This window comes from Etheostoma spectabile, chromosome 21, assembly GCF_008692095.1.
Source record: "Etheostoma spectabile isolate EspeVRDwgs_2016 chromosome 21, UIUC_Espe_1.0, whole genome shotgun sequence".
Classification (NCBI taxonomy): domain Eukaryota; kingdom Metazoa; phylum Chordata; class Actinopteri; order Perciformes; family Percidae; genus Etheostoma; species Etheostoma spectabile.
The window spans coordinates 14,681,301-14,701,161 of NC_045753.1; the positions used below are offsets into that span (position 1 = coordinate 14,681,301).

Consider the following 19,861-nt stretch of genomic DNA (forward strand, 5'->3'; position numbering starts at 1 on the left):
CCAACCTTCCAATTGGCAGGCAACCACTCTCCCACTGAGCCACAGCCACCCACGTGAGCCTGTGTGAGCTGTCTTAAATTAAAACATAGGTTTCTTCTTCACCTGAGTCTGTGTACCACCCACTCTGACAGATCACTAGAGATGCTGCAATCTGATTAATGCAGTTTAATGCATAAAAACAGCTTTTAATGTTGATTTACCCATAAGCTCTTAGTTGTTTTGGGTGTGCTTTCTACCTTTCTATTTGCACACATATCTTACTTTTCATCATTACGGAAAATACTAACATTCACAAATCACCTGCTGACTAGAAGGTAACGTTAAATGTGTAGACAAACACATTTTATGAAAACTGTTAGTAAAAATGTAGTTATGTTAATAAGCAGATTTGTTTAACCTTTGACAAAGCTAAACGGTTACCACAGTTCCAGTCTTCATGCTAAGCTAACGTTCTTCTTTGACGGACAGACATGAGAGTGGCATCAATCTTCTAATCTTGAACAGCGCGTGTCTTCACTATGGACCTGTAGTCCTATACATTGATAAGCGCTGTCTTGAGAGATATTGCTATGAATCATTACTGGCTTATGTTCACTTACTGCTCTACCATGTCTTGTCTTTTAAAATTGTAATACTTGTTTAGTATCACACCAGTGCACAAACTTCACAAACTTCTCAAATTCAAGGTGTGCATGTGACTTATATACCAGGACATGATCAAAAAGTAAAGTCTGTCACCACCTATTAAACAATGTCAGATTCTGTTTGTGTTCATTTAACAGCTGTAGTTGGTTTCTAACGGAATTGCTCCTCATTACACACACAGCATGGGACTCAGTCAACTTGGTGGGCGTGCTTCTAGGAAAACGGTGCCAGGTAATTCGTTGTTTCCTTTTCTCGAGTGGAATGAAAGCGAATGACGTCCGTGCACATACACTTGTTACAGATAACAGGGTGCCAGCAGCATGAACTGATAGCACTAAGAGAGGGAGAAAGAGAGAGGGAGAATGTGTTGCAGTAAGAGAGGTCTATATTGGCGACGTGAATCGGCAGTGAAGCATTCTGGGGCTTCGTGTTACAGGCCTTATAAGGGCCAGGGCCTCTGTGTCTATGCTCACCTCAGCTATTCTTAGTCTGTCTGCCCCTCGTCCTCAGCAACTCTGCAGGCAAGAAACTTTTCTCTCTTAATATAAACATTAAAGCTGACTTTTTAGAGTTTGGAATTTGTCAAGTTGGTTTAGGGAGTTTTTGGTTAACATGGTATAGTTAGAAGAGTTTTTTTGTGGCTCTAGTCAGAAACGGTTTACTGTTGTTCTGCAGTGGCTCACCTTAGCTCTGAACTCTTTCTGTGTGTGTCTATCTACACATATGTATATCTGTGTGCACGAATGTATGCCTATGTGTGTGTCACAGAGGTTCCATAGCACCTGACCCACCAGCAGCACCACCAACCCAGGGTGTTTGTCCTGAGAGCTGGGAGCAGACAGGGAGAGACGGTAGTGAAGCCAAGGCTGACGGAGAAGAAGAAACCACCGGGGCCGACAGGGACAAAAGGATAGCAGGGGAGGACGGAGAACACGGGCACACCGAGCAGGAGGAGAAACCACACAGCCAGCAGGAGTTGTTAGCAGGAGGAGTGTAATAATTATCCGAAGATGAGTACGTACACAGTGACTCTGAATGGCCCTGCTCCATGGGGCTTCAGACTACAGGGAGGAAAGGACTTCAACATGCCGCTCACCATCTCCAGGGTAAGGACAGAGTCTCCCACACAGGCTGCTGCAACAAAAGCCACTCACAAATAAACAAGAAGTTACCAGAAATTTTACATTGACAAAGTTTTTCACAAACAAGAGCAAACTGATAATCCGCTATGACAAAACAATGCACTGACAGCATTTGATTATGATGACAAAATAGTTCACGAATGATTTCAAACTTACGATCTTCAACATGGTACACTGATTGACTGACTCTGTTCTACTCAAACATAATAAAGAACCAACATGCACAATAACGTGAACACAGAACCCTTTAACTTCAAAACACACACACTGTTATCACATTTTCCTTGTGTGAATATCTGAATAAGCACCATTTGGTTATTTGCAGGTGAAAACATATGTAGGGGTCTCAGTAAAAAACTAATTTGGCTTAAAAGTAAAGATAGTTTAGACGTGTAGGTTACAGGTCCTTAAAAATAATGAAATGTAACCTAGATGTCTAAAAACTTATTTTCCAAACCAGATTTAACCCAGTTTGATCATTTTCACCTGGAAATCACCTTCTCACTGTTTTACATTAACGTGTTGCATGTTCAAACTTCATCAAGCTTGTGTCAAGGCATGTGCATACTCTATATGTGTGTGCGCAGGTGTGATTTGTGTTTGTGAGCAGTGACTTAGTGGCGGTTATGTAATGTTGCTGCATGCGATATTGGCAGGGAGATTTCTAGAATAGAGCAGCATGTGGAAAGACTGGAATAGTTTAACGGGAGTAGAGGTGCTGCTACATTGGGGAAAGCTCTACTGCTGTAAATTTTCTTGAACTTGAAATTGCTATTAAAAAAACAGGTGAAATATTTACTTTGATGACATTACATAAAAGCTTAAATGTCAAGTTGATTAATTACAGATTGACTAAAGTGGAACAACTTTTAAGCTCAGCACACTCAAATTATTGTTCAAGATTAGTTTTTTTTGATGATATTGAGATCAAGTGACTTATTTTAACAGTCAACAACAACAAATTACATGTCAATCCAATAATTACATTACATCAAGTACATGGTTAGTTAAAGTTGCTGTTGTTGCAAATGACAGCAGACAAAGATGACTTATTAAAATACACACATACGTTTTATTGTCTTGCATGTCCACTTAAACATTCTCTACCATTGGTATAAATTAATCTCATTTGCCTGAACTTATTATGTAGAATTTAAAAAACAGTGGGGGAAGTGAAGTATCCCTCAAGAAATTAATTAGTTTTAACCTCTGCAGCAGAGAGACTGGGTGTCTCTCTCTGGCAGGACTGCTGGTGTATTTACAGCGTCTCCTTTAAATAGCACTGGAGGAGAGGTGGATGGATGGAGAGGGTTGGGAATGGGCCAGGAAAGAAGCAAGGAGAGCAAGGAAGCTCATGGCAGCTTGTGTTACCTTTGGTAAGCTTTATACCTTGCTTATAGTTCAGTGTCACCTTTTTGGAGCTGCCCTTGAGAAAACCACATCATTATAAAGAAGAATGGATGGATGGAGGATTTGAGAGATTCATGAGATGAGAATAAGGTAGTGGAGTTGAAGCTTCCTGGACACTAACAGTGTGGACGTTAACTCTCTGATTGATGCTCAGCTGGGGATCTCTATTGATTCACAGCTCCAGACCTCAGTTCATTGTCTCCTAAACCCTTAACCAGGCGGAGCTTTCATTCGTGTCCAGCATAACATTGAATCATTGGATTTGAGTTAATCCTGTGGTGGTGTGGGCTCTGACAGGTTAATATGAGACACTGCAGCTTGACATGACAACTTGAGCAGCCATTACAGTTTGCCGTAACACTGCTGTGGTTTGGATTTCATCCCACTTTTGCTAAGAAATATAAAAGAAAGCTAAAGTATTGTCCATTAAATAAGTGTCAAACTAAACAACACATGTCCAGTCATTTTATATGACTGTTAGTCGGGTTGTCATAGTTAACATTCTGAATAAAGGCTGAAATATGAGTCTCCTTAAATAGATATTAAAATCTATTTACATGCCGTCTAAAGGGTAAATAAATGGAAACAGTTTTCAGCACACCATCAACAATTGAAAGACGCACAAATCTCTTTTATGGATTGATATGTATATTTTAGATACAAAACATGCAAGGAACATTTTTAAAATGGGTACTTCAAGGATGGAAATCCACAACGTGTCAGTCTTTCATTAAAAATGAAACAATTTAAGAAATCTTTTCATTTTTGTCATCATCTGTTTTATATATATATATACATACATATGTTTATATATGTATATATATAAAATGTCTGATGCACATGAAAACATGCATGCCAGAGTGGGTGTGATCACAATGTGGCAGAAATAAAGTTCTTTTCTCCTTGCTTTTTCCAGCTGCTACCACACCCACCACACACGCACACACACACATGCACACGCATGCACACGTTTACAGAACAGTGATGTGAAGTGGTGAAATAATGCAGATAACGTGGATTGTAGAGAGCAACGATTTAGAGAATATATAGAATAGAATCAAGGAGGTCTTGAGTGAATGTCAGTAGCAGGTGTGTGGGAGGAGTGCGGCGTGTGTGTTTGGGGGATGAAGGGGGGCTCAATAGGGTCAGTCATAGTGAAGCTAGAGGCATCAATAGCATTGCTTATTTTTAACTCTTTAACTAGTTCACTGTAGACCTAGACCCAATACTGTATACCCCAGGCCTCTGGACTCACTTAACCTTTTCTCTGTGTAGTTTAAGCACTAAAGTCTGGCTTAGTTGCGGGGCCATGAGCATGAGGATTCAGCTGAAGGTCAATGTGTGGCTGACAATGGGAAAAAAAAAAAAAAAAAAAAAAAAAACATGCTCTTTTGAAAATGAAAATACAATATCTGCCAAAGGAAAATCATTTTATGAAAAAAATTTCTTGGATTTAACGATCAGCCACTATGCACAGACTGTATCAGTAGTCTGGGTCACAGTTCCTTTCCCCTGTATCCCTGTCCCGTACACATCACGGCTTTGTTACTAGACATCCTGCTGCTTTTCTACTTCTTTAGTTTGGTGACAGACAATGTTGTTTGCAGCTGTGGTGACCAATTAGTATCTTAGATAAGAATTTGGTTCCACTCTGTTGATAAACCTAAGACAGACATTTAAACCAGCCCTTTACCTGCAGTGCTGATAAATGATTGATTGAATGATAGCTTCATCTGCTTTTCTACTCTCTATCTCTTTAAGTCTTATTTATTGAGTTGCTTGTTTTTTTTTTTAAGGAATCTATGTCAGTGGTCCGAGTGTGAACTGCTCTCTTGACCCCTCCATAGATAACTCCGGGCAGCAAGGCAGTGGGCGGCAGCCTGGCCCAGGGTGACATCATCTCAGCCATAGATGGGGTCAGCACTGAGGGGATGACGCACATGGAGGCCCAAAACAAGATCAAGTCTGCCACCACCAAACTGTCACTCACTATGCAGAAGTAAACAACCAGTACACTTACACCAAAACACCTGTCTCCATTAAACCTAAGTAGATGATAAAGAAGCACATTTTCAGTTACACAATATTACCTGCAGACAGAACAGGAAAAAGACAAATCAGTGTGGGGGATTAGGAGGAAATACGTGTTATAAATGTCCTGGGCTATACATTAATAGTAATATGTACCTACAAAGGAATACCCCACTTGGTACTCATGATTTGCTAATGGCTGATTTTTTTCCTTTTTTGATTGTCAAAAAGTGGCAAAATATGATTTAACAGTATATCTTAAAGGGTTATTTTGTCATTTAAACTTCAGATCAAGACGTGCTGCAGCATTTTCCACTCCAAGAATGGACTCACCCATGCCAGTCATCCCTCACCAGAAGGTACACACACCCACAACAACAATTAACAAATGGATAAACGAACACAAAATTTTAGTTGTACATCTGCATACTTCATGTTTCTACATGTTTGCATGTATGTCTGTCTGTCATATGTGTTATGCATTCTTGTCCTGTCCCAGACAATGTCTTTTCAATTCTTTAATGGTGCCATCAGGCAACTTGCTGCTGCCCTCTAGTGTCAAATATTCACAGTGCAACTGCAGGGAGACCTGTGCAGAGGTCAGGGGTCAGCAAACAAAACAAGTTTATGCCTTTACTCTTGTTTGACTTTAAAGCTTTTTTTTTATATATATATATATCTATCTTGATCTCTTTTCATTTTTTTAAGGAGTTAGAACAAATTAAAGAGGAGGTCGGACCTAAACATTGTGGAGAGGAGGTTCAAATGGAGCAGCCACTGTCCTATGAAGTTTTACAGGATAAAAAGCCATCCAAAGGGAATCTCTTCCAAGTTCCTAAAAAAGATCCAGAGCTCCTCTCGACCCTGACCAAAGCTCCTGCCTCCTCCACACCATTTTCCATTTCTACACCAGGCCAACGGGGGCAGTACAATTCCCCAGTTGGCCTTTACTCTCCCGAAACTGTCACAGAAATGATGCTGATGCAGGGCAAGTTAGGACAGAGGTCGGCAGCTTCCCGGGAAGTTTCATCACTGGGGTAGGTTACCGTAGAGATTTGTAATACTAAGAGAAACAATTTAACATCTTGAGTGATAACCCAAAAACCAACCACCAGCTGACGTAACAAAACAAAAGTACTGCTTTTCACTTTGGAGGAATGAAGCAAATGACATCACACCCTCCCAATTTAATCTCACATTAACAGGACCACAATCTAAGTATATACTCAGAACTTTCCATTGCTATCCCAGCAGTCATTCATCTCTCACATGGCACTATTTGAGGAGTGTACACACAAACATACCTGGCCGGCCTGTAACAGAGTCGCAGGAGATCAGACTACAGGAATGAAACCAGGGACGTGATGTTGCAAAAAATCTTTTTAAAGAACTCTTTTTTGCTGCTCCTGCTCCCTGATTTCCCTACATGAGTTTTTTTTTTATTTATCTCATAGCAAATGTGTCTCATTTTGTCCTCATTAATCCCGTTTTCCTCAAAAACCAGAGCTTTGTTTCAAGTCAAGTTTATTTTTTTATTTTTATTTTTTTAATCGCTGGGGAGGTTACAGGAAGGTAACGATTTGTTGCTGCCTCAGCCACTAGAGGTATGTTAATATTTAAAAATATAAACTTTCTGTAGGTTGCTTTTTTAATTGTTTAAATATTCCAGGGCTGCCACTAACAATGACTTTTTATTTCAATTAGTTTTTTTGATTGATGATTGTTTGGTCTAGTTATAAATGCTCATCACATTCCTTGACCCCAAAGTGACAATATTTAGTTTTGTTCGACCAACTGTACAAAAACCATTGACTTCATTTACTATCAAAGAATATTAACTATTCCCAATCAAAAATCTAAAAGCTGGAACATTTATTGAATTGATTCTAAAAAAATAGTTAGCTCTATAATGTTGCCATAATTAGTTTACCCAACCATATGTAAGGATGTTTGGCCATTTGTGGGTCATTATACATTATGGTTTAAAAAAATAACACATTTGGAGCGGGCTATGAGAAACATTGGAATGGGTGTGTGTGAGAAAAGTACAACACACTGTGGCTGCCTTGCAGAGTGCCGGATTGCTTGACATTGGTCCACTAACTCTGAAAAGCATCAAACGGATGTCGAGACACTGCCAGTAGTTGTCTTACATGGAAAAAAAATGGTCCATTTTGGATTTTGAGGGCCACTATAGTCCGTTTTGGGGTTTGACGCTGCTATAACAAATCAGAAGATGTGTGTTTTACAGTATAATGGTGACAATGTTCTATATTTTTTATTTTGTGAACACGGAAAAAAAACACCATAATTTCTCAATACTTTCTGACTTCCTTACCTTGTCTGAGCTCCAGATCCATTTTTTTTCAAGACGTGAGTCTTCTATTTAAAAAGAAAAGAACAAATTCTAGAATATCACCTGATTACATTTGCTCTTTGTGTTAGAATGACACCGTTAAAAACAAGTATTATTTAGGTTATTTGTATGAATATACATTTGCATGTTGGGTATTCCAAAAAGGCTCTTGTGAACCCTAGCTTATGCCATTTTTGCAAAGTATGTAGGGCCTAATCAGCAATGCCTTTATCTCAACTGTACTGTGTGCTGCACTGAGTAGAGTTCCGTGGGACTTAAGTTAAGGCTAGCGTTGCACACTGGACTTGTGGATGTGCATGAATTTGGGTGAAGCCTCGGTCATGAAATACTTGTAGATGTTAATTAAGGATGCAATCTGCTATGCCTCTGACATATCACATCCAGATATCAGTCTACACTAATGTGTTTCCCCTCTGGAGCAGAGCTGCTTTACAGTAAAGGCCAACAGTAAGTCAGGTGTCAGGAAACGTGCTCCAGGCAGACTGCAGGGACGATGGCGACAGTATCATACCAGCGCAGTGACCCCACCTCACTGAGCACATTGAGACTTCTTTTTCCACGTGCGCGTACCCACACACACACACACACCCACACACACACAGGAGAGTGCAGCTGTTGGTCAGGGAATGTTCTGCTCTGGTTACACACCATCATCCTGAATCCCCTGGATGCCCCCCCCTGCCAAACCTGAGATAGCTCCCCCTCTCTGGAGGGAGATGTCCCATGTGTGGATGAGGTGCTACTAAGCACGTTCCACGTCCTGTACCCTGAACACATCCGTGTACTGTATGGAAGAATCCGCCGGCTGAATTATGTGTTGCAATCACAAGCACTGCCACCATTACTGCGGTGGCAGAGTGGAACTGAACACATTTAAAATTATATTAAAACCAGAGATGTTTGGAGTTGATCACAGTTGGCATTAGTAGTTTTTGCTATTCTGGAAGATATACAGGCTTAAAGCTGTTTGCTACTGGTTATGACACAGCCCCTCAAATAGCTAATTTAAACCATCAAACTCCATTTCTTGCATTGTGATCAGAGGAAATGGATAATTTAATGAAAAGCTGAAACCCATGATACTGTAAAAGTGGGATTTCTGCCTAAAAACTTGAGTAAGTACCAAGCTTGTTTCGGTCCTTCAGGACACAGGCTTGTGTAACCGCACAGCCCAGAAAATATGTCTTTGGATCTAAATTTTGTTGAAAATATGCTCCTCCAATGGTATTAAAATAAAAGTTATAATTCATGAAACTTTAACTTTTTAACATTTAATGTGTTCTACAGGATCTGTTGGACAGGTGTCTTGGATAAAAATGATTAAAAAGTCATTCCTTTACATGCATTGCAGTATTATGAGTGGCCTTACAATTGAGGTGCCAGCCACTGCAGTGATGTCTATATTTAAGGGCTGCAGTCCTGACATAAGTCATCATGTGGCGTGTGTTGTTTGTGTTGTTGTGTATATTTGTGGATGTTCTGTGCCATATGTGTCTCTGCGTAATGTGACTGAGAGGCCTCTGCTCTTGTCAGTCACTCCTGATGAGGCAGGGGAAGCTGGGAAATATCCCAGTGATGACAATCAGAGGCTATTCTGACCTGTACATGGGATAACAGCATATGCTATAGTTGGATCATTTCCTACAAACACACACGGTGCCATTGTTATTGAAATAATCTCTGGTGATTTATGACATTCTCTCCTTCTCTGTCTCCTTCTGTCTGTCTGTGCCATTCTGGTGTGTTTCAGGTTATCGCAAACACAGCCGCAAAGTCAGTACTGTTGCATTTTCCAGTAGTAAATGTGCATGAAGTATGCATAAGCAGATAGTGTTGGTTTTTAGTGATTTTGGTGTGACGTTGTGTCAAACATGCATTCATATGCATGAAGTTCAACTGAAGCTTTAGCCTTAAATGTAGCTTTAATAGCAAATTGAGAGTGCTGATCATTTGTTTCTTCTGGTAACATGTTCTTAACAGCATCTGTTCCCCGGAAGTGGAAGGTAAAAAAGTACATCTCAAGTACTGTCCTTCAGTACAGTTTTAAAGTACTGCTACTTTACTTGAGTAAATTGTCTTCTACTTCTTCCTTTATAGTTTATACTTTGCTACATCCATCTAACTGTTGTAGTGCTAGTAAGTTCATAGATAAAGAACTTTGCATAAACAAGCAATGACAAATACGTTTCTTTTTGATACTTTATCATATTTAGTGCTTTTTCTTAAATAATCATTTTAATGTTGAACTCATGCCCTATAGGATATCTACCATACTATGATATATATATCTATATTTTCCACTTCTGCTGGTCGTGCTCAGCTTTAATATATTACTACATGTGCGTTAGCGTTTTGTCTGCCTGTTGCACTTCCATGTTTGGCAGTAGTGTAAAACATAATCTGGGGTGTGTGTATTCCACTGTGGATTGGTTGTTGTGAATCTTTAGCATGTTTGGATTTTTTTTCCGACTGTATTCTGGTTTGCAGTGGTTTAGCTGCCAGTCGTGACGGATGAAGAATTTGTTCCACTTGCACATTGCATATTAATAAATGCTATGTAGTAATATGTACATGTACTGTTTCATAAGATAGCATAAACTACCTTTTGCTAACAGGTATTGTGCACCTAAGGGACGTCAATGAACTGCAGCTTTGGAATAATACTCCTAATTGAACATGAAGCATTTTTTTATGTGATAACATCATCTGTCCAATTATTCTGATGAGTTTTTTTTGTAGAAACATGAGACAATCCAGGTGAAAGTTGGTTCTGCCCGTTCATCCTAGAATCCTTCATTCCATTAGGGTGCGCAAAGTCAGAAACAAGTTCTACACATAGTGGATTTAAATAAGGAGAAGGCAAATGGTTTTTGTCTCATGTCTCAACCCCCCTGAATTTCTATGTAGTTTGGAATAGGGACACAGCTACTGTGAAGTGCAATGTGTATTTGGTTTGTGTGGGTACTCACCCACCTATTGGAGCTCTAAATCTAATATTGAGTGGTGCAACAGCCCCAACTGTCTGTCAGCTATGTTGCGACTTGTTGATCCAGTTCCCTGCCTTTCATTTAGCGCCTTCTCTGTTGTATCCTTACTCAAAAATTCCCCTCTCTTCCCTATGTCTGTTAACCTCTCATCTTCACATCTGCACCTGAAACATCCTCACCTCCTCTTCACTGACCCTTTGACCCCCAACCCACCTCCTGACACTGACAGTGTTGAGTACACTCCTAGCTTCAACCCCATTGCTCTGAAAGACTCGGCCCTGTCCACCCACAAGCCGATTGAGGTGAGGGGTCCAGGGGGGAAGGCCACCATTGTTCACGCCCAGTACAACACACCAATCAGCATGTACTCACAGGACGCCATCATGGACGCTATCGCAGGGCAGTCGCAGGCCAAGGGACACGACAGGTGAGGTCACAAACTAATCCCCTCTCCAGTCTTTTATGCGCTCTATCTACTCATGCACTTTACATCACACTGATCAAACCGACCTGCACGTTGAGAAATTAAAGGATCAGTTGCCCAGAATTACCAAAAAACATACCCCACAGAATATTTTCCTCCTCCATAAAGCTGCAAAGTGGAAGTCTAAGTGGATTTGTTCAGGGTTTAACAGCTATGGTGCTGCGTCTTGTTCCCAACACCAAAAACGAGGCATGGTGAATCTGCAAAAAATTTTATTCTGGCTTTTCTCCCCTAAGCAACATCTGCTGAGGCTCATGGGGTTTTTTGTCATTCAGAGTGCAAAACTTACAGAAAAAATGGTCCTTTTAGAAATTAAGCTGAAATAATTAAAACTGATGGCCCTTACATATGTTATATATATATATATATATATATATATATAATATAATAAATGTTATATATAATATAAAATATTCTATAGAAATGATAAATGGGTGAATGAATTTGGGGGAATCAACCCTTTTAGACAGGTTTTCTAAAAATCCAAAAAACAAATATGGAAGCCCTGCTCCTACCACTTAGATACTTTACTGTATGCCCTGGCTTTTCCATGTTGTCTGTGTCCGTGCCGCGTATTCCTCTGTGCTTTTCAACCCACTTTCCTTTGCTCATTCCATCCACACACAAAAAACGACCAACCACACCTGTGCTGTCCTCCACCCATCCCTCCCCAACCTTCCTTCCTGGTTGTGACCTCAGTGAGGAGGCGGGCTCCCCCTTGTCGTAAGTACAGCAGCGCTCCTTTTCTTTCCCCTCTCCTCATATGCGTCTCCTTTGTCTTATTATTTCATAACAGCTTGTGCGTTGCTCTATGTGTTTCATGAACTAATATCCCTGAAATATTATAATATTAATATGATTATAATTAATATTATAATTAATAATATTCCTGAAAATGTAATGCAAATTCTACAGCATATGTACACGTATGTCAATTTTTTTTAAATGTTTTTTTTAATGTGTCATACTGTATAATGGTAAAATTCACTAACAAAGAGGTAATTTTATGTGTATCTGGAAGTACATAGAGGTACTTTATTCAAGGTGTGAGAGTGTGAGTTGTGTTTAGGTATTTTTTTTTGGAGATGTCCTCTTAAAAAGCAGCCAATATCATCACAGCCCCATTAAAATGATGGGATTTCATTGCATGGGAATGTTCTGAGTATCAAATCAAAGGTTTTCAAACAACTAGTGCTCGATCAGTTTTGGCTCATTTTTCTAACACACATCCAGTCATGTTGTTGTGTAGTCTCACTTCAGTATCTACTGTATGCCACAGTACAGGCACCTTGTATGTGGAACTATAGGACAACACAAAGACAGTGTATAAGAACAATTACAATTAATACAATAATTATTGATTAATTATCTTAATGAACTAATGGCTCATAATGAAACTTCATACATCATCATACATTATGCTCATCTATTACACGTGGAGGCTTCACATACAGTACATACTACACACTTCGTGCTCTAAAGGTACTCTCTTCCTTGCAGTGGAGCTCTGCCTATCAAGGACTCTGTGGTGGACTGTGCGTCTCCGGTTTACCAGGCAGTTATCAGGCCTGGAGAAACGAATCAGGATATGTCTGAATGGGCTCGTCGTGCTGCAAACCTGCAGTCCAAGAGCTTCAGGATGCTGGCCCACATCACTGGCACTGAATACCGTCAGTACACAGACTCTTCCTTACCCCCTTTTGTCCTGTCCTACCTCCTCTCTTGAGCTTCTCAATACTCATCTCTGCTTATCCTCACTTCTTGTTCAGACTCAGTTATCATCTCATTGATGCTTATCGTCTCATTAGGTTTTTGTTCATCCTTACCAAATGTCTTGTGTATTTCCACCCATGCAGTGCAAGACCCAGATGAGGAAGCCCTGTTAAAGTCAAGGTAAGAACAAGATGCAAGGCAGCCAGCGGAGACTTCACGAGGTTACTGGTCACTGCCAAGAATAGTCCTGCTCATACAAAACCACACGTCATTTTAAAACTTAATGTGTTAATTAATTAGCTTTAGAGGTGCTGGTAGGCAGACTTAATTACCTTTTGGACAGAGCGTGGTTAGCTGTTCCCCCCTGTATCCAGTATTCATGCTAAGCTAAGCTAATCAGCTGCTAGCAGTAGCAAACTATTGCTGTAAAAATGTGATTAAAAGTGTAAATATCACCTGCTTTCCACACCATCAGAGAGAAGTTTGAGTCCGAGGTGAAAGGGCCCCGCTTTGCCAAGCTGAAGAACTGGCACCACGGGCTGTCTGCACAGATCCTCAACGTCCAGGAATAAAGAGGGGAAAGAGAGATGAGGAGGACATGTAAAAGAAGATATGGACAAAAGCGCAGGAGTTAACAGGAAGAACGAATTAATTGTGTAGGGATAAAAAAGGAAAAGGAGGAGGAGGAAACTCCTCAGGAATGTGAGATAGTGTTGTAGCCTAGATTAGTATGTGAGATAATAACTGTTAGTGTGAGAATGCTATGTGTTCATAAGCTTGATTATTACCTGTCAAATGTATCTGTCCGCTGCTAAGACCTGATCTCACATTTGGGTTTTTCTTTCTTTGTTTCCTGTTTGTTTGGGTTCTGTCTCTCTTAAGTGAAAGAGAAATTGTACAAAAATATTCAAATGAAAATGCAGAGCTGATGATGTTTCTTTTATCACATTTATCACATTCACAAACATAGGAATTTTAACACAAAGCATGCTTGTTAGAAGGCACACAAGGACAAATGCACACAGAGATTTACCTACATGCACAAAAACAGTATGTAAAAATGCACTCAGAAATGTACTTATATCAATGTGAATAAATGTTTTCTTAAAACCATACGGCTGAGTGAACTGTTATAAACTCAAACAAATTGAATAAACGTTTCACTCTCTATTTTGGGACTCAAAAACTGAAAGCATGGTGTTGTGTTATAATTGATAAGAACATTCCTCAATCAGTATCATTTCCTGTCATTTCTAGTGCAGTTGTTATGGCAGTGGGGGTGTTTTGCAGGAAAGAAGACCATTCAGAAAGAGCATCTGATGGGTTTTGACAGAATAATATGACTGTTTATGAGCTGGTGGCGACATAGACAATGACACAACTATGGTAGCAGGGTTGAGAGCTGAATTTCACTGCTGCTGCATTCTCAAAGTTTGGTTTTCTATAATGGATATTTGACATAAAAGAGAATTTTTTTTTGATTGCACATTCAATCTCAGCATGAATTCTAAAGAACATTTATAATGTACAGAGATGATTATCCAAAAGATCTGTGCAAATGTAATGCAATCTGTATTTTACCGCAATTTAAGTCCCATCTGTTACAGAGTAAAAACAAAAGTCACATGGAAACACTGTGTGAAAATAAAATAAAAAAGGCAATAAATTTGCATCACTCTGGAAAACACATAGGTTTTTATGTTCTAAATGCAAACGTTCATTGGTCCAGTATCAAGTAGAACAATGCAAAACAATGAATACGCCATTATGGGTTAATGTTAGCATTACTGTACCTCGGCATCGTTAAAAAAGAGAAAAAAAGATTGCATCAAACTTAATTGAACAGTGATTTAATGCAACCCCCGCAAGGTTGCTCAGTGACCGAAATCAAACACACCCACATAAAGTAGGTGCATGCTAAGTGTGGCTAACATGCTGAATTATAACATGTTCATTGTGGATCCTCCAATTGGATGGGATGTTTAGAACAAATGGAGAGGAGAAAGCTATACGTCCATGGGAGAGAGGGGTAATAGATTGTAAGTTATAGATGTAATTATAAAACGCGTAGTCTATATCAACAACGTTCCACTTCCAGGATTGTTCAGGTGTCGCCAGAAATTCCGCTGGAAATCCCTCTTTTAAGGCCGCTTGTCCCACATTCAGACCCTCCTCCACAGCGCTGTGAAGGAAGGTCTGGCAATGCAAGACTAAAACAGGTAGCTTAAGTCAAGCATCTGATTGGTTCATAGATGTGATATGATAACCATGTAGGCCCACAACGGCTATGATTCGAATTATTTTGCACAATAAGTAACACTCCATGTCTGAGAGAAAACCTGCACACACTCAGGACGTACAGCTGGAAAAAATTCGACCACGTATCCCTTGAAGTGTATGCTGTATTCAGAATATATTTACCTTGCCGTCAGACAGCCTTTTTGATAAATTGATTGATAAAAACAACAATTTTATGTTGTTCTGTTACCTCAATTGGTAGTAGTTTGTTGTGTTATCTTGTGCCCTTCTTTAGCATTAAGCAAAATAAATAGTCTGTGCTAGCTGCTAGTGTAGGCTAATGTTAGCCAATAGCAACCGCTGGTATGTGTGGCCAGGCTAGGAGGGTAATTTTATTGTGAACATGATTGTTTATTTTGAAAACTATGTCTATAACTTTCATATTGTCATACTTGATGACCGCTTTATGAAAGCAATAGCTCACTTCAATATGTGACATGTTGTTATTGTATCACAACATACTAATTTCCTAATTATATCAGCCAGGGCTGCCAACTTTTCCAAAAACCTTGGAGTGAGATTTGGGGGGGGGCCCAAACCATATTTTGCCGCGTGCAAAGCAATTTCTTTTGGTCTTTATCATTTAGGGTTTAAATTGGGATTTGGTATATGTGGGTGGATGGGGGACTCCCTAGGGGGGTGGGGTATGCCCCCCAGGAAAAAAATTGAAAAATAAACCATAATGGCACTTTCTGGAGAGTTTTTTTGCAAAAAAAATGGAGAAATCAAGTCTCACTGATATGTGCAAACTGTAGGGTTAGGAGCCTTGTGTGTTTGTATCAACAGGTTTTAGGGCATTCAGCATTTACATTATTAACTTCTGATATAAGAACTGACCCAACAATGTGCCAAACATAATGAACCACATGAAGAGACAGTGCATATGTCAGCAACAGCTGAGAAGATTTGGGTCTGTGGTGAACAGGTCCAGGGGTCCTGGTGTAGGGACCAGGGACCCAAAGTTAATTAATGTTGGGATCAACTTAGACCACTGAAATTCTAAGAATGAGAAACACTGAGTCATAAGTTCTATTCCTTAACCTTTGTGCAATGTTCAGTTGTTTTGGCCCTCATCCTCTGGCCCCACTTACTGTTTTTACTTTTTTGTGAAAATAAGACATTTGTTCATTTTAAAAAACATCAAATTAATTATTTACAGTTACATTTAGAGTGCAGAGGGTAGAGATGCACAATAGTGGCCCAACGTTGCAGTATCGTATTATATATATATATATATATATATATATATATATATATATATATATATATATATATATATATGGCATGCCGTTTAGGAAATAATATATATATATATGAAGTTACCATCTGATATATGGATATGAAAGTTGATATAGAATGAGTCTGAATTATGGAATGAAAGTCTGAATATATGGAATGGAGTCTGAATATTGGAATGGAAGTCTGAATATATGGAATGAAAGTCTGAATATATGGAATGAAGTCTGAATATATTGAATGATAATTGGAATGAAAGCTGAATATATGAAGGAATTGAAATATGATATGAAAGTCCGAATATATGGAATGAAGTCTGAATTATTGATAAGTGAATTAGGGATGAAGTTGAATATATGGGATGAAGTCGAATATATGGAATGAAAGTCTGAATATATGGAATGAAGTCTGAATATATGGAATGAAAGCTGACGTCTTACGGCGCTGGCGGCCATCTTGTGTTGTGGCTGATTATACAGGATGTAAAAAAGTGGACGCTATGAGTGAACGGTAGGAATCGTGTCAGCTATTTTGAGCAATGAAGAGAATTTAACACTCTGGCAATGCCTGTACGGGCCAAAATACTGGTAACACGTATCCAGTGCCCACACCATTAGCTTCCAGTTGAAGTGTTATTCTGCCGACATCTCCCAAAGAGACTAAAATCCTTCAAGATGATGCATAATGTTCTTTCGGCAACGTTTTGTTGAACAGGATTGCTTATAAGCAACTAAGAATGTCGCAATAATGGAAATATGATCCTCAAGGTGACGCTATCTAATTTCCAAACTGTTGTGTGTCGTTGGAGTATGACCAGTTGTTGCAAAAAAAACCCTGCAGTTCAACAAAGTATGGACTATTTCAGCGATGCCATTTTGTAAATCCAGTGATAGAAAGGTATTTTGGTGACATTTCTGTCAATGTATTCCAACTTTCATTCATATATTCAGACTTCATTCCTATATTCAGACTTCATCCAATATTCAGATTCCAATATCAGACTTCATTCCATATATCAGACTTTCATCCATATATTCAGACGTTCATTCCAATATTCAGACTTTCATTCATATATTCGACTTTATCCATATATTCAGACGGTCATTCCATATCAGCTTTTTCCATATATTCAGATGGATAAACTTCATATATATATTTACTAAATCTAATATATATATATATATTATATATATATATATATATATATATATATATATATTATAGTATAAGGCTAGTATAGCTCAGGTGTGTTTCACCAGATTTCTGCTCATATTTACAACTTTGGTGAAAACTCCTCCCATCTGTTGCGTCGAGATTTGGAGAGTTGTAATACAGTCTGCTGTGATGTCATTCCTCGCTGATATGGTGGATCTCATTCAGAAGCTGACAGACGCAGAGGCCCATTTGGGTCTCTGGTCTCTGACAGAGTTTAGAGGTGGCCGTACGCTGCTCTTTATCGGAGGTCTACGCATGGATGCACCGCTCACTGCCCCAGCAGAGCGAGTCCACTACAATGAACGAAGTTGACACACTACCAGCCGCGCTGCTCACCTCTTTGTTACAGAGAGAGTGGTCACGAAGCGTGGACAGAGTCTGTGATACTCACAGCTCATACCTGAAGCGCCGGACGGGTCTGTAATACTCAGAGCACATAACTAAAGCCGGGGAAATGCACTGGGATGGCTCGTGAAAAAAATGTTCTCATTTTGCGACAATTTGAAAATTCCACAGACAGGGAGCGCTCTTGAAGCCCCTCACAGTCTCTGAAAGCACACTAGTCGATCACAAGTGGCTCAACAGGTAAAAACATAGATAAACTCATCTTTCAGAAATTTGACCGACCGGGTTGACACTTCAGCGTGAGAAATCGGGGGTGTGGCGTGTGCGCGTGTGAAACCAGTCAAATGCGTGTGTCTCACGGCCAATGCGTGAGAGTTGGCAGCCCTGTATCAGCTATGGCTACGCGTACACATGGGCGGCTTTTTTCATAAACGTAAATTTCAACCTCTCTGGTTTCAAAAATAACAGTGTGCACAGATGTCAATTTTCAGAAAAGTGTTTGTTTATACGTACCCGAGTATAAATGCCGTCAATGCCGTCAAGAGCATGCCAAACCTGTAGGTGACAATGTAACAAGAGGCTCAAGCTCATGTTGGCCAATCAGAATCCTGAAAATAGCAACAACGGCAACAATTCCCTTCCTCCCACTTCTTTTCCTCACTTCTTTGGCTGCCTAAACCTCGGTTTGTCTCAGTTTCCTCTGAAAATGAGTCTTTCCAAAAGCTCCGGCCAGAGCGGAAATTTTTGAAATCTTTGTTTGCATGTTTGTATGGTGAATTCTAGCAAGTAAACAAAGGGAACAAACAAAGGGAAATGTCTCCGTTTGTCAAAATAACCTGTATGTGTAAACAGGGCCTAAGGGACGCAAAGCCTGTCTTGCAGCCATTGCTTAATAAACACTGTTTTTTTTAAAATTATTTATAGTTTTGTTTTTTGTGTTTTTCATGTATTGTATTTTATTACGGAGTCAGACTAATGTTAACTATCCTGTTCTAGGCTGCAGTAGTACAGGAAGAAGCACGCACCTAAAGGTTGGTATTACAAATGCAATCCACCATAAAACACAAAGAAGAAATGATTTCCATGGTTGTGCATTTCAAACTATAGGAGCGCAGTGACAGAAAGGCCAAGTGGACGGGTTATATGTTTAGTAGATTGTGGAGGACTCTGCAGTGCAGAAGACTCTCAGAATTACATTCATTCAGGTGAGTACATGTCTCCAGGAGACAACTTTGATGGGTAATGTAGCGCTATGTGTGTGTTGCACCTGCCAGTGTCCAGTTATTATTCTCATTCGTCATTCTGTCAAATTGTCTTGTTTTGTTGTCTTTTCTGGTTCATTCTAGCATACATAGAAGAAGGCAGTATAATTGATAATCAGTTGTATGCACAGGCTGCAAGGTGTTTAATGGAAAACGTATGTATGCATTCAGTGGAAGTGAACCTACATTCCTACCCAACTACGTAGGCCCTACGCCCTAACGTGTGGATTGTTAATGTTTTAATCAACTTGAGGCTCAAAAGCTTAAGTTGTCAATTAAATGCTTAAATAGTCTTTTGCAGGTCTGAAGAGAACCATCAGTCAACAGTAATGCAGTGTCATGATGTTGTATGTGTCAAGGCCACCAGAGGGCAGTGGGATCCTGTACAGCCAGATTTAAATGTGAGACCTCCTCTTCTCTGCAAACTGCACTGCTCCATATATATCACATTACTCCTCTCTCCTTTGTTTTATTAGGTATTGGTATGGACAGAATGCAAAAAGTAATAGAGTTGCAGCGTCTTATTTTATTTGTGTTGCCAATCATTTTACTCAGCGTGCCTGCTTTTTTGATTATATAAATGAAACAAAGATGGAGCTACCATCCCTAGAATTTTCTCTGCTGCCAAGTCTGGGAGAAGCAGGGCTATGGAGATGGAGAAAGAGGATGATGAGGGCAGTTGTGACTTATTCAGAAGGAGATGACAAAGCATTTCT

The 19,861-nt window shown here is 39.6% G+C and overlaps 1 protein-coding gene across 3 annotated transcripts; it reads left to right on the forward strand.

The window, feature by feature from the left end:
• The first annotated feature begins 1,501 nt into the window (after positions 1-1,501).
• Positions 1,502-13,981, forward strand: ldb3b (LIM domain binding 3b). Of its 3 annotated transcripts, XM_032503225.1 has the most exons (9): positions 1,502-1,751; positions 5,045-5,196; positions 5,518-5,587; positions 9,356-9,378; positions 10,822-11,019; positions 11,776-11,799; positions 12,577-12,746; positions 12,933-12,969; positions 13,265-13,981. In XM_032503225.1, exons 1-9 carry the CDS (start codon positions 1,656-1,658, stop codon positions 13,359-13,361), a joined length of 867 nt encoding a protein of 288 aa, XP_032359116.1. In that variant the 5' UTR covers positions 1,502-1,655; the 3' UTR covers positions 13,362-13,981. The 3 variants fall into 3 exon arrangements, with proteins under 3 accessions (XP_032359116.1, XP_032359117.1, XP_032359115.1); XM_032503226.1 differs by lacking the exon at positions 11,776-11,799; XM_032503224.1 differs by lacking the exons at positions 9,356-9,378; positions 10,822-11,019; positions 11,776-11,799 and adding an exon at positions 5,937-6,265.
• The last annotated feature ends 5,880 nt before the right edge of the window (positions 13,982-19,861 follow it).